General features: G+C 26.9%; 1 protein-coding gene across 3 annotated transcripts in view; it reads right to left on the reverse strand.

The window, feature by feature from the left end:
• LOC100206815 (sodium-coupled monocarboxylate transporter 1) overlaps positions 1 to 14,438 on the reverse strand; it is a 47,420-nt gene that overhangs the window by 20,165 nt on the left and 12,817 nt on the right. For all 3 annotated transcript variants that reach the window (XM_065790401.1, XM_065790402.1, XM_065790403.1), the window contains exons 3-4: positions 12,825 to 12,876; positions 9,198 to 9,420 (exon numbers count right to left, since the gene is read on the reverse strand). In XM_065790401.1, coding sequence (XP_065646473.1) covers positions 9,198 to 9,420; positions 12,825 to 12,876 — 275 coding nt within the window. The remainder of the gene's footprint in view (positions 1 to 9,197; positions 9,421 to 12,824; positions 12,877 to 14,438) is intronic.

Raw genomic sequence — 14,438 nt, forward strand, 5'->3', positions numbered from 1 at the left:
TGCTTATTGGGAAGTTCCAAAATGCTCATTGGATCAGCACTTGCTGATCAAATTGATCAGTTTGATCAAACTGATCAGTTTAGAGCTAAAATCTTACTTCATAAGCGCATACCACAACATTTTTAGCTAAAAGCGAAGGACCTATGGTGACTAATGTGTGCATTTGATCAATTGAATTTCATTTTATAGATCTGGCTCTGATGTGCTAACCCATAAGCACAAGAATTAAGCGTGTTTAACTTTCTATTCATCCAACTTAAAAGTGAACAAAACATAACAATACTATAATAGATGGAACAAACTGATGCACCACAGCATCACATCTGTAGATATAAATAGCCTCTAATATCACCCGATTTGTTTTTTATTTTTTGTGTTATTTTACATATTTTTCTTTTGGTCATCATTTCATAAGCTAATATTTATACTGAAAGCAAACATTTTAGTTTATTTTAATAGGTATGAAGTTCTATATGTACAAATAAACCATGCTATTCCCTGACATGTATTTCTAGCCAATCAAACTTTTTTTTTTTAGTTTTAGTTCACCTCCCCAAGGCCTTGAAGGCCACTACAAACGAGGAGGCTACTTGTGGTTATAAACCTCTCTCAACTCTATAACTCCAAAACATGAACTATGACGAATAAGGGCACTGCGTGGAGAAACAAGTTAAGTGCGGTATTACCAGAGACGTGGTGGGAATCGAACTTGGAACCTCTTGCTCATGAAGCGCTCTACCACTACACCACTACCGCATTTAAATTACAAAGATTTTTTGTTTTTATTTGACGTCGCTAAGTCAATATGTTATTCTTATTGCTGTAAAGTCTTCATTTACAATCTTATTGTTTTCTCAGCAACTATTTTGTTTTCAGTTTCATGTCTGTCAGCTACCATAACTAGTTGTTTTGCTTTCTTTTTTCATGTTGATTACTTTTTTATTTCATGATTTATGGTTCTCAGTGTACGCAACTTTAATTGATTTTCATACTTTCTTTTGGTTTGAACTAATATCAACACAATTTATTCACAAACTATGGTGCCTATATTCATTCATTGAATTAAGTAAGGTTACTATCTATATTTTGGCTTTTTTCATTTTATTTTTTTGATTACGCTTATTAATGTTTGATGCAGTGAATACCATTTACGTTCTATGATTGTTTTTACATTTTACTGTTTGTGTATATGTGGCTTTTGCATTTTGCTGTTTATATTATATACATTGTTTATATCTTTTATATTTATTGTGTATACTTTTTTTGTTTGTGTATATTTGTCTTCTTTTTTTACATTTTTTTCTAAAAATGATTGGTGTTGGACAAATCTCTAAGAGGTTTTTATTGCAATAATTACTTAGGCAACAGGCAATCAAAAAATGGTAAGGATGCATCCTTGACAAGCAATGCTGGTCATTTATACCTGGTTCTCCAAAACATCTTTGATAAATACATTATGGCCCTGAGGATTGCTCCATTCTCAGAGCCATAATATATTAAACCAATGTAATAAACCTAATATATTAAACCAAAAGCCTACTAATTAGCATATTTTATATAACCAACTCCTACTAATTAGCATATTTTATTTTTAAATATATTTTTATTAGTTGCTCTTAGACTTTGGGTCATGGTTTTTTCTTTTGAGTTTTTATTGCATGCATGTTGTTTTATATTATTATTATTTTTATTACACGATTTACTTTAGTAACTTTATTTTGTTCTGAATATCTGTACAACGTACCTTTTCAATTTTTTAAATAACTATATTATGATAATAAGTCATAATATAGTTATTTTTGGCACAGTTATTTTTGATTAATAATATTATATTGATATTCATTTTTTTTAGTTAGTTTTACAGTTTCACTAAAAAATATTGTAGTATTACAGGGTTATTTATTTTTATATGTGCGTCTATTCATTTTTATATGCGTGTTTATTTATTCTTACCATAAAATCTTGATTATAAAACGCATTTTTTTTTCACATTTTATTCCGAAAAAATGTGGGTGCGTATTATACTCGAGATCAAAAAAATAGTTGTTTTTAAACACTGAACAAACGTATAGCACAGCTGCTCACATCTTTACTCAGTAATTCACCTGCATGTTTAAAGAAAGGTTACCAAACCAAACTCACTGTATGTATCGCACATGCGTTTATCTAATAAGTGATAGTTGTTGCAAGTACAAAAATTTATTATTTTATATTATTTATTTCCGTAAAAATGTCTTCAAGACGGTCCTATAAAGCAGCAAAAAAATTATCAATAGTTAAATATGCTGAGTCTCACGGAAATCGAGACGCAAGTCGTCACTTTTATGAACATTTAATCGAACATTTGCGTCATAAATGAATCAAATGTTCGATTGAATATTTAATTTCTCCGTTAAGTTTTGGTTTGCTGAGTAATTTTTTTGATTTCAAATAATTATTTGGAATTTTAAGAAACTTATTGAATTAAAATTATTTTAACGATTTTTAAATAAAATATTGATAAGTAATAGGTGCGTATTATAGTCAAATTTTAATTTTTTGTAGAAATTTCGCGCAAAATCAAGCATGCGTATTATACATGAGTGCGTATTATAATCAAGATTTTACAGTATATGCGTACTTATTCATTCTTACATGTGTTTTAAAAAAGCACAGTTTTTTCAAAACAAATTGTTCTTGTTTCCTGGTAAACAAAGTTAAAAATACTTAAGACGAAGACTTTTTATATTTAATAATGGTTTATTTAAGGTATATAAGGTTTATTTAGTAATGGTTTATTTAAGGTTTATTTAAGGTTTATTTAATGGTTTATTTAAGGTTTATTTAAACTACCCTCTTTTTCTTACCTATTCAGTGTTAGGTTTTTGTTTAATTTTGTTATTAAATTTATTTATTGATTAAATTATTTATCTAATTGTTATTTATCTAGAATTAAATTTAATTATTTATAACAATTATAAATACACAAATATTTACCCTATGGATGGAAAAAAAATTAGCAGTGCCAATCGAAAAACAAGGAAAAATGTTACAAAAGAGCACATTTAAATGCTTAAGCATTTAAATGTTTAAGCATTTAGTTGAAAGAAATGAATCTACAAGAAACATTTCCACTTCTCTTAATTTATCTAAGTGCACAGTTCAAAATCTTGTCATTAAGTTAAACAGATGAGAATTCGACAACATGACTACATATAAGTCGTTTTCTAATTAAAATTGAGGTAAAAGACCTACAAACCCTCAAATAAAAAAAATTATTGAAATATGGGTACAAGAAAACAACCTTTGTACCCTAGAAGCAATAAAAGAAAATCTTTTTGCAGCAGGCTTCAACATGTCTCAACCTTCTATGTCAAGAAAACCTTCTATGTCAAACGCTCGGATTTATCAAGAAAGCGTGTTGTGCATGTGCCAGAAGAGCTAAACTCAACACATAATTTCAAATGAAAAATTTATTTATTTGGATGGAACTGGATTTAATGTGCACACCAACAGCACATAAGGTTATTTTCTAAAAGGTGCGCCAGCAATTTTACAGTCATCTACAAATCGTGGCAAGGATGTTAGTTTGATTTGTGCTGTTTCAACAATGGGAGTGCTGACTTATGAAATCAAAACTGGAGTCTGGAATGCAGATTCATTTTTTACTTTCATTACTATAATGTTGGCACCAGCGATTAGGAATGCAGATGTTAGCCACAAAGAAAACTAGATTAGTTGATAATGTCAGAAAGTTAAAGAAACAACACAATAATAAAAAGTTGGATTTGTTATTAGGCGAAACCATTATTCCACCTAAGGCAAATATTCTTAATAATACATCAAATAATTCTAAAGTTGCTAAAGAAACTGAAAAAATATCAGATGAAAAATTTATTATCCCTTATCAGTGAAAACAAAATGATCGACAAAGAAAAAAAAAATCTCAAAAGGAAACTTGAATCAATGATGGATTTAAAATTGGATTATTTTAAGAAACTAAAGGATTTTGAAGATATGTCAAACAATCTGCAAATACTTATTTCAAAAAATTCTCTAATCAAAAGTAAACTAAACCATATTAAAAAACTTTATTATGAAAAATAAGAAAGCCTTGACATTATTGAGAATAAATAAGACTTAGATAAATAAAAAAAAAAAAAATCATAAAATGAAAGAAACTTGAATAAAAAAGTAAAATACTGTGAAGCTCAGTTGGAAATAAGAGATTGAAATTATTTCCTTAAAAAAAAAATTGTAAAACATCACAATTAAAAAAATATATATTAGTTATTAATTCAATTCTTGAAAGTTCTGATATAAACCTTACTGAATTTAAAAAAAAGAAGATAAAGTTGCAAAAAAAAGTAAGTAATTGAAAAATTGCTTTACAAAATAAAAACAACTTCATTAATACAAACAATATAAAAAATCTTGTAAGTTTAGAAGAAGTTGCAGCATTATATACTAAGACAAATGTTTAGAAAGAGGAGATCCAATAACCTCACAAGTTGGTTTCTTTTTTAGATAATGAGGAAATAATAACTTTTAAAGATGACAGATATTGTGATGACATTTGGGAAACCTTCATGAAATTGCTTTCAATGAATGTAAATATGAATGTAAATAGTATCAACAATGTCACTAAATTAGTACAAACAAACTAGCAAAAAAGACTGCCATTAGCTGCTTTAAAATGCAGGTTAATGCAGGAGGCTGCAATTTTAGGTCAGTTTCAAGTTGCTGAAGCAATGCTTGAACATAATCTGACAGATAAAAACCTTATTATTGGCATTGTTTGCATAGTGATGGTACTCAGAATAACCATAAACATTATCAAAACTTTCAAATTACAACAAAGTGGGAAAACATTATCTTTTGGTTTGTTAGAGGTGGTTGGTGATGATGCAGTTGAGGTGGTTGGTGGTGATACAGCTACTATCTTGCAGAACTTTACTAACATAATAGACAATATTTGTGACATTGAAAGCAACTCTACCATAGAAGTTAATTAATAAAAGTTAATTACTAAGTTAATAACATCAATTAAATCAATAGTCTGACCTCGGCCCAGTTAATCTTCTATTTAACTTTCAAAGCATTAAAATTTTAAAATTCAAAAAAGCATTAAGAGAACTTTTAAAAGCATTAAGAGATAAACTTTTGCTAATTGCAATTAATAATTGAGATTTACTTTCTTCATATTTTGAAACTTTTTCAATCTTGCTTATATATTTATATCAAAAAATAATAATATACCAAAAAAGATTTCTAATTGTTAAAATAAAATTTTAAAATTTTCTCATTTTATAGATTTATTATACACGATTGTTCCATATACTACCTGCAAACTCAACATATGGTAAAGACGTTTACACTTACAGACATTTGTATTTAACACTGAACAAATGGCAGAAATAGCAAACTAAGAAAATTTTAGACCATTAAAAACTATAGTCACAACCTTAGTTATAAAATGCTTATCTAAAAGTTAAGCTCAAAACATTTTGCACAGTGACGTCAGTTTGTGTCAAAAAAAAAATTAATACATCAAGTTTGCTTTTGCATTTATCTTACATTTTTTTATTAATATTAATTATTGTGCATACAATTGTACAAAAAGATATAAAACTGTTACAAGTATAGGAGTTTGTATTTATTACAATAGTAATAAATAAATAGTTTCAATAAAATAACATTTTATTGAAAGTAATTACTAATAAAGGCTAAATATAGCAATTACTATATTTAGCCTTTATTAGAATATATCCCACAAAAATATTTTCTATGTATTTTTAATAAAGGGAACTTTTCTAAAAAATCTTAACTAGTTATTATTTTTAATTAGTTTTTTGCACAAAGTGACCTCACATACACAAAAAATTTTGGCTTCAACAATTTATAAAAAAGCCAGGGGAGGTGGAAATAAAAGGTAGGGGGTTTGGAATTTCAGTCAAGATCTAATAAACAGGAGGGTGGGGGGTAATAAAAGGTAGGGGGAATTTTTTTATGCTACAATGTAAGTATTTTTTATAAAAAATATCAGTTTATAAATCCAAACTAAAAAACACGCATAAAACTATTTAATTCTAGCGTGGTTTGCGGTCAACTGAGCATTTTCTAAGCTGTTTTATCATAATTTTGATAGGATTTAATATGGTAATATAAGTTTTATACTTTGGTGAGAAATACAGCAAAGGCTCTTTTTCAACAAATCAAGATTTACTAGGTCGACAATTTTTCTGTTTACACTGAAAGTTTTATTTTTACCAGTGACTGAAAATAAATACTTTCTTATTTTTTGAAGGGCGATTTTTACTGATTTTTTGTTTTTAGTATTAATAAAAAAAAAAAATTAATTAACAGGGAGGAAGGGGGTCTTAATATGCTTGAGATGGGTGGGAAAATTTTCCAAAAATTTGCCCTCCACCTCCCTTTTAATAAGGATTTGAGAGTAATTCACATAATAAATGTTTTGAGAAAATCTACTTTAATCAGCCATTTTAAATTCTTACTTTAAAGTGTTATATCTCTGATCAAAGTAAATTCTCAAAACAATTTTTATGTGACTTCAACACTTTTAGGACTAAGCTCTTTAATTAAACCAAAACATTTTAAACAAAAATTCCCCGCTTTTTTCTAATATCTAAACGACCATGCTAAGAAAATAAAATAATTTTAGCAATCAGAAATTATCAAGAGAGAGGGACAAATCTAAAATCAAAGTTTCAAATTTTTCACTTGGATGAGGCAGTATATTTCCTGTTTTTTCAATCAAGTCAATTTTTTTAAATACAAAAATTCAAAACAAAACAGCTTGAGCAAAAAAGACTTGTAATTATATAAAAGGTTTTCTAATATGACATACAATCCTGAATAAAACATTATATTAGTGGATTCTTTACATTTGCATATAAAATATTTGTTTATATATATTGTTTATATATATTTATGGCAAAAATAAATAAGTATAGAAAAAAAGACTTTTAACTCCTAAAATAAAAAATTTTTTCTAGTTACAGGCTTTCCTTCTTTTTTTTTTTTTTTTTTTGCCTCCACAACAGCATTTTTTGGAGAAGGACTGTTTTATTGAAATTTTTTATTATTAAGTTTCAGATCATAATTTTTTTCAGATTATTTGCAGCTTATTAGGACTAATTACATGAGCACATTAATTACATAAGTATCTCAATCATAACATACACGCAACAAATTTCCCCTCGTTTTTTGATAAACAAATAACATATTTGTTTATATATACTGTTTATATAGAGATGGCTAAGCGCCAAACCTGACTATACAATGAAGTTGAAAACAAATTAGTTTATATTAAAAAATGATTTATAAAATGTTTCTTTGCAAACACCAATATACTATACTTAAAATTTTTAGGTGCACTGAACTGCAATTACTTTTAATTTTTTTAGTGGCTTTTGTTAAGAGCTTTTAAATTTTGCATCTAATTATCTCATTTCAACATATTCGTTGTATCATCCATATATTTATACTAAAAAAATAAATCTAGCAAAAAAAACTTTTGAATGTCAAAAGAAAGTTTTTTCTAGATACAACCTTTTAAAGTATCAAGACTGTCATTAAATTTTTTTTCATTAAGTTTCAGACAACTTTTTTTTTTAGACCATTCGCAGCTCATTAGGACTACTTATCTGAGTACATTAATAACATAAGTATTTCAATCATGACACATACACAACAAATTTTTTCTCCCGGTGTTTTGATGTTTGATGTTTTTAGAATTTTTAGCTTTTTTAAAAATCCTTTCATTTGTTAAAGTGTATAATATCGTTACATATGTTTGTATATAATCTCTATAAATTTTTAAAAGTATTTTGTATTTTAAAATAAAGCAAAAAAACTTAAAAAAAAATTGCAAGTGGGACTCAAACCACAGCTTTTTTGATTACAAGCTCTGCGCGCTATCCACTCAATCACACTGGCACATTGATTAATGAAAATTTTTAAAAGTATTCAGCAGAAATAAATGCTTTGGGTCAAAATAAAGCAGATGTTACCAAAATGCAGTTTTTCAGTGTAAACTGTAAACTTTGATACATTTTTTTTTTTTTTTTTTTTTTTTGTTATTCACCTCCTCAAGGCCAAGAAGGCCACTACAGATGAGGAGGCTACTTAATAGTGGTTATAAACCATTTTGAAACTGAAATATCTTAAGGGATCAAATGCATTTAAAATATAAAAAAAGTGCAATTGCTATAAAAATTGCCTTAATTCTCTAAATAAAGTATATTAACTCAAATGTTTCTCTTTGTATTTATTTTATAATAGTTATAATTGTTTCTTTTTGTATTTGTTTTATAATAGTAGGGGGTATCTACTTTTTTAATTTTTATTTGATTTATATTATAAGATTAACTTTGGCAATTTAAATTTGATATTTATCATTATTTTTTTATTTTTCTATTTCTTTACAGATATGTTTTTGAATATATGTTTTTTAACTACTACATGGAATAATATTTATTTGTTTTGGTAATAGTGATTTTATCAGTTATTTGAATAATTTTTGTGCTGAAATACTAAAGAGTAATGTAAAATATATATATATATATATATATATATATATATATATATATACATATGTATATATATATATATATATGAGAGTTGTTTGCTGCTTAAAAATAGTAACAAACAAATTTAAAATTTTAAAATACACAGTTAAAAATATTTCAACTAAATGGGATGTTGGGAGGCCAGATAAAATTATCAGTTTATAAAACGATAAAAATGCTATTAGACCAGTTTAAAAAAGTTGTTGCCAAAACAACACAGAAAGGTTTAGACAACATGATATTATTCATCTAGGCAGCAGGAGAAAAAAACATGAAACCAAATAACAAAAACAATCTAGGGTTATAAGGAGAGCCTAATAGTGGAAAAGAATGCAATGATGAATTGACATTGAAAATGTCAGATGAAAGGTCGGAACAAAAATGAGGGCAGAGTACAAGCTTGCATCATAAACAATACAAAAAAACAAGCCAATCATAAGCCAAGAAGCAATCTTAAGTAAACTGCCTGAAAAGTGAGTTTGAAAGTTGATTTTTCAAATAATGGAAAAAAGCTTTTTAAACAAAAATTAAAATTAAATAAAACTTTAAAATTCAATAACAATAAAACTTGATAAAACTTTTAATACAATATAAAAACAAGCATTGTTAATTAAAAAAAAAACATACTCAAAGAGTGTCATTCTTTCCCCTTTTTTTGCTATGTTAATCAAGTTGGAAAAGCCACCAATTTCTATAAGTCCTATAACCATTACAACAACAAGTCCAGTCACCATTATACCAGCTTGAAACACATCTGTCCAAATTACTGCCTTCATTCCACCCAATGTTGTATAAAAAGTACAAACAAGACCTGTGCTAATGATGGTTGCTGTAAGTGGTATTCCTGCAACTAATAATATAAATTAAAACAGTTCTAACTAAATATATATAAATAATATATTTTGGATTTTTTTGTTAACAAAATTTTTTTTAAACAACTCATTATTTATTCAAATCTTATGCACTTTTGTTGTCAATAATATAATAGCATTAGAATAACAAAATATTGGGAATGATATAAATACATTAAAGCACATCTTATCTCAATATCTAAAAAGATGTTTAAGATGTTTGAGATGTTTGGTGCTTAGAGAGAATAAAAAATTTCAGATTTTTTTTTATTTTAAATACAGTGAGTTAATGTGCACATATTGAAAATCAAAGTATCTAGAATTATTATTATGGAAAAAAAATATTGCTCTGTAATACAATAAATAAAAAAATTAGAGTTTCAATTCTTTTACTTAAATAGTGAAGACAGTAAAAAAATACACTGGTTTTGCTCTGTTTGTAGTTCAAGCATGAAACTTGATTGAAAAAAGGATACAGCCTAGACAATTATTTTAATAACTCGATTAATGTGAATTTGTCATTTTGGATTTCAAACTGATTGCATTAAAAAAAATTTTGCTGAATACCTCAACTTTCATGGTGTAATGATTGCAAAATTAAAACTCCATTTGAGATTATTTCTGCACAAGCCATAGAGCTATACTTTTGTAGTATTGATACAAAAGAAACAATGAATATCTTAAAACTTTAAAATTGTATAATTAATTATAACATTTATTGTGGTGTAGCTTATAAAGCAAGCAGATTAAACAAACGCAATATGCTCACAAAGTAAAAGCTTGTATTCTGCACATATTGTTACACAGCACAGTGGTCCAGCTGCTGCAATCTACTGTGATTTACTGTTAGGTCAATCAGCATACAAAAAGCTCCTCTGAGAACCATTCCCCTACCTGAACCATATACTGGAGTTTATTCTACCTTTACAGAGTTTACCAAAATCACAGTATCCCAAATTCTTAAGATTGATAATGTCCATATCACAAATGAACTAACAAATTTAGTTAACTTAACTAAAAAATTTAGTTCTTGAAATAAAATTTGGCCATGATGGCAATGGAGGACATAAAATGCATAATCAGCTACAGAATACAAAAACCAATAATATAATCGTGGCGATGTTTTGCTATCTGAAACTCTAATGCTGATGGAAAAAATTTAAAATGGGAACAAAAATCCCTAGACTCATATTTTTCACTGAGGCCTCAATAATCCAGATAGGAAAAGAATACAATTAAGAGTCTTTCCAGATATTAACAATGAAAGAGTAAGGTTTCATTATCTTCAATGGTCAACATTTGAATATCAAATTGAACATTGTTGCTAACAGTTTGGACAGTAATCATAAAATATATATCAGGGCCTTGGAGCCTACTCTGAACTTTGTGATTTATCTAAGGAACAATGCGAAGATATATTTGCAGTTAAACAGGAATTTATTATAAATAAAGACACTGAAATCATGGAGAAGATATTTTTGGACTTAAGTTTAAGAAGATGGCTCTTTAACTAAAAAAATCAAAAGATTATAATGTTTGTCAAACAACAAGCTGGATCTAATATAAGGTCTGTTAAGTATTCCATGTATAACTCCGTAGATTTGACCACTTTAAGAAAGTGGTAGTTAATATAGCTGCAGGAGTTCATATATGGACAGTGTCTACGACAGCCAATAGTACCCACTTCCTTGAAGTAGGGAGAAAAATACACAGAAGTGATCACTTAAGCAGTGATGAAAACAACTTACCTGAGAACAGGAAAACTCTGATATAAAAAACCTAATTAAATTTTAAATAAGAATATTAGGAGCTCCACATTGAAATAAAAATGTTGACAGCAAGTAGAGTATCTTTGTAACCATTATTGTAAAAAAAATGTGTTTATTCTTCCTTGATGTCATTTTTTTAAAAAGGTTACAGAGTGTGTAATCATACACGCTTGCATAACTTTGTTTACTATATTACTTTTTGTTTTTAATTTCTGTTTGTTGTTGGAATATTCAAAACTATTACTTTTCTGTTTAAATTTTATTTAATTGGTTCTTGTGAGTTTCTAATGATGCATAAAACTTATGATTATGACCAAAAAAATATTAAGTTAAATTTATGCATAAACAATAAAATTTATGCATAAACAATAAAATTTATGCATAAACAATAAAATTTATGCATAAACAATAAAATTTATGCATAAACAATAAAATTTATGCATAAACAATAAAATTTATGCATAAACAATAAAATTTATGCATAAACAATAAAATTTATACATAAACAATAAAATTTACAAGTTATTGATGAAGAGCACGCCTTGCTGCTCTGTGATAAAAATACTTTATCCTTCAAAGTACAGTTAAGATGTTATAGTAAAGAATGTTCATGTTTGAAGTTGTTTAAATTAGTTGAGTTCTCAATGTTTCGGATTCAAGCATTTCCTGGTTTGACCACACATTTGGTAAGGGAAGTTAGTTCTTTCTCGCAGTTTTGAAGAGGTTGTGCTTTGAGTTGTTTATGTTGTCAACAAGGTTGAAAACTGTAGTTTGAAACTACTATTTTTGTTGAGGGTAAGAGACAACAAAGTTAACTATGTTGGTATTGCTGTTGATTTTGTTTTTAGTCTTAATAAAATACCCTCAGTAACTTTTAGACTGAAAGTCATAGATCGTAGGGTATGTGCTTTATGTAGATATGCTTTGTGGCTCGGTATTTAACTTGCTCAAGTTTGACTATGTCTTGAGCTAGTTATAGTGATTATATCTAGCTTAAGAGAGTTTTGCACTGCATTGCTTGAAGTGAATATGTTCACATATTGACTTAATGATCGGGCATTCAATTTAGCGTTATACCAAACAAATTAAAAACTTTTCATATTATTGGTTTAATTATTTACATAAATTAACTTTTTAGGTCTCATTCTTAGTGCTACTTTATGTATTTTTTTTACAGAACAAATTGTGTTTATGACAAATTTTTTTTTTTTTTTTTTAGTTTATAACTGTAAGTATTTGGCCCTAAACAAATATCATCTGCATTTATTTTGAATAGAGAGTTTAATATAGATGAACTGAGTCATAAGTGAATTCTCAGAACCATAAACCTTGGCAAGAAAGAAAAAACGTTAAGCATAGTTTTGATATTAATACAGCACTTAACTTTTAGTTTGAGTGCTGTAGTACTTAATTGTAACCACATAAATAAAAAATAAACTTAAATAACCTTTTGAATTCCTTATTACTAAAACATTTCATAAAAAGCAACTAGAGTTTTAATACACAATAATATAAATAAGGAATTTTATTTATAATTTGCAAACTTAATTTCAAATTTATTTTATCAAATCCATAAAACAAATTAACTAGCTTTTACTGTATAAACCTAATTTCCTGATTCAAGGTTTATTTACCTGATTCTAATGCTAAACTTGGAGCATACAAAACCACCGCAAGATATAGTATCTAAAACAAATAAACCAACAAATTTATGCATTTCTCAATTTGCTACTATTATTTTTTTTATTTATATAATATAAATTGAAAAAAATTATTTAATGCAAACTAGTGTGAAAACAGAATAGTTTGCTTGCAGCTGATTCTGCATCACATATTAATTTAGTTCTGTGTCGCATCTAAAGCTAATTCTGCTATTGAAATTAATAATATTTCACACTATTCTAAAAAATCTATATGCAATCAGAGTAATTGTTGATTTTCATAGAGGTATACTTATGTTCTGTCAAAAAAATCTATAAATTTTATTATAGCTGAAAAATTTCATTTGTACAGAACTTGTAAATGAAACTTATACATATGCTATTTACAAAAAAAGTTGAGTAAAAATTATTAAAAAAAGGTTGAAAATTATTAATAAGCTAGTATTACTCAGACCATTTAGAAACATGGCACACATCATCAATGAAGTTACAATACCTGTACTGAGTAAATTTTAAAAAAACAAATGAAACTTTATAATTCACTATGTATTTAACATTTCCTAAATGTTTTATTATTTTAATTTTAACTAAAAAAAATTTTAAATAAGAATTGTTGGATTTATAACAAAACTTTGGAAGTGTTAAAAAAAAGCCTAATATGGAAAAGTTCTAATTTTTTAAGAAGGAAGGTAAAATTGGTTATTTTCTAATTTTTTACTTTTTTGTTGTTAAATACTTAACAATTAATATTTAACATTTAATAAAGTTACTATTCACTCATGACAACTACAAACAAATTAAATCATTCATTAATTTCAACTAGTTTTAATACTTAAGTCCATTACCTTTTTGCATATGATTGACAACTATGAGCTATGTTTTCAACCAGTTTTGTTAAGAAGGTAACTTCCAGCAAATTCCAACCATATAGAAGTATTAAGAATAATCCATCTTTATTCTTATATTTTTTATTCTTGCAATTAGCATCTAATATAGACCACAGAATCTCAATTGGATTATAATCAGAAGATTGTGTAGGCCACTTAAAGGTAGGTACTCCAGCATTTTGTATATATCTTCAATTTCTTTCAGTGTATATTTTAAGCCATTTTCTTATTAAAAAAATTTCTATCCAAAAATGCATGTTATACTTGGTTTTAATTTGTAAACTAAAATGTAATGGTACTTATGTAGGTCCATGATTCCTTTGACTTTGTACAGGTTTTCTATTCCTTGAGCAGCTAATGCATCCCAAACTATGATTTTTGGGGCATGTCTTACTATGGCATATGTATACTCATATGCTTCACCTTTTTTTTTTCAGATCTTTCTAGATTACTATTTGAAGCACAAAGGATAAATCATCTGTCTAAAAGAAATATTTCCATTGATCTAAAGCTAATTTTAAGTGATTTTTACATCACTTTAGTCACATATCAAAGACATTTTTTTGGCTTCACTGAAGTAAACTCTTTACCTTTTTTCATTCTTACAACAATTGTACTTTTACATTAGTTTTCAAGTTGCTCACTGATATCATATGGTTCTTCACTACTTACCTGATAATTAAACAACCTTCTCAAAAAT

This window comes from Hydra vulgaris, chromosome 02 (assembly GCF_038396675.1).
Source record: "Hydra vulgaris chromosome 02, alternate assembly HydraT2T_AEP".
Taxonomy (NCBI): domain Eukaryota; kingdom Metazoa; phylum Cnidaria; class Hydrozoa; order Anthoathecata; family Hydridae; genus Hydra; species Hydra vulgaris.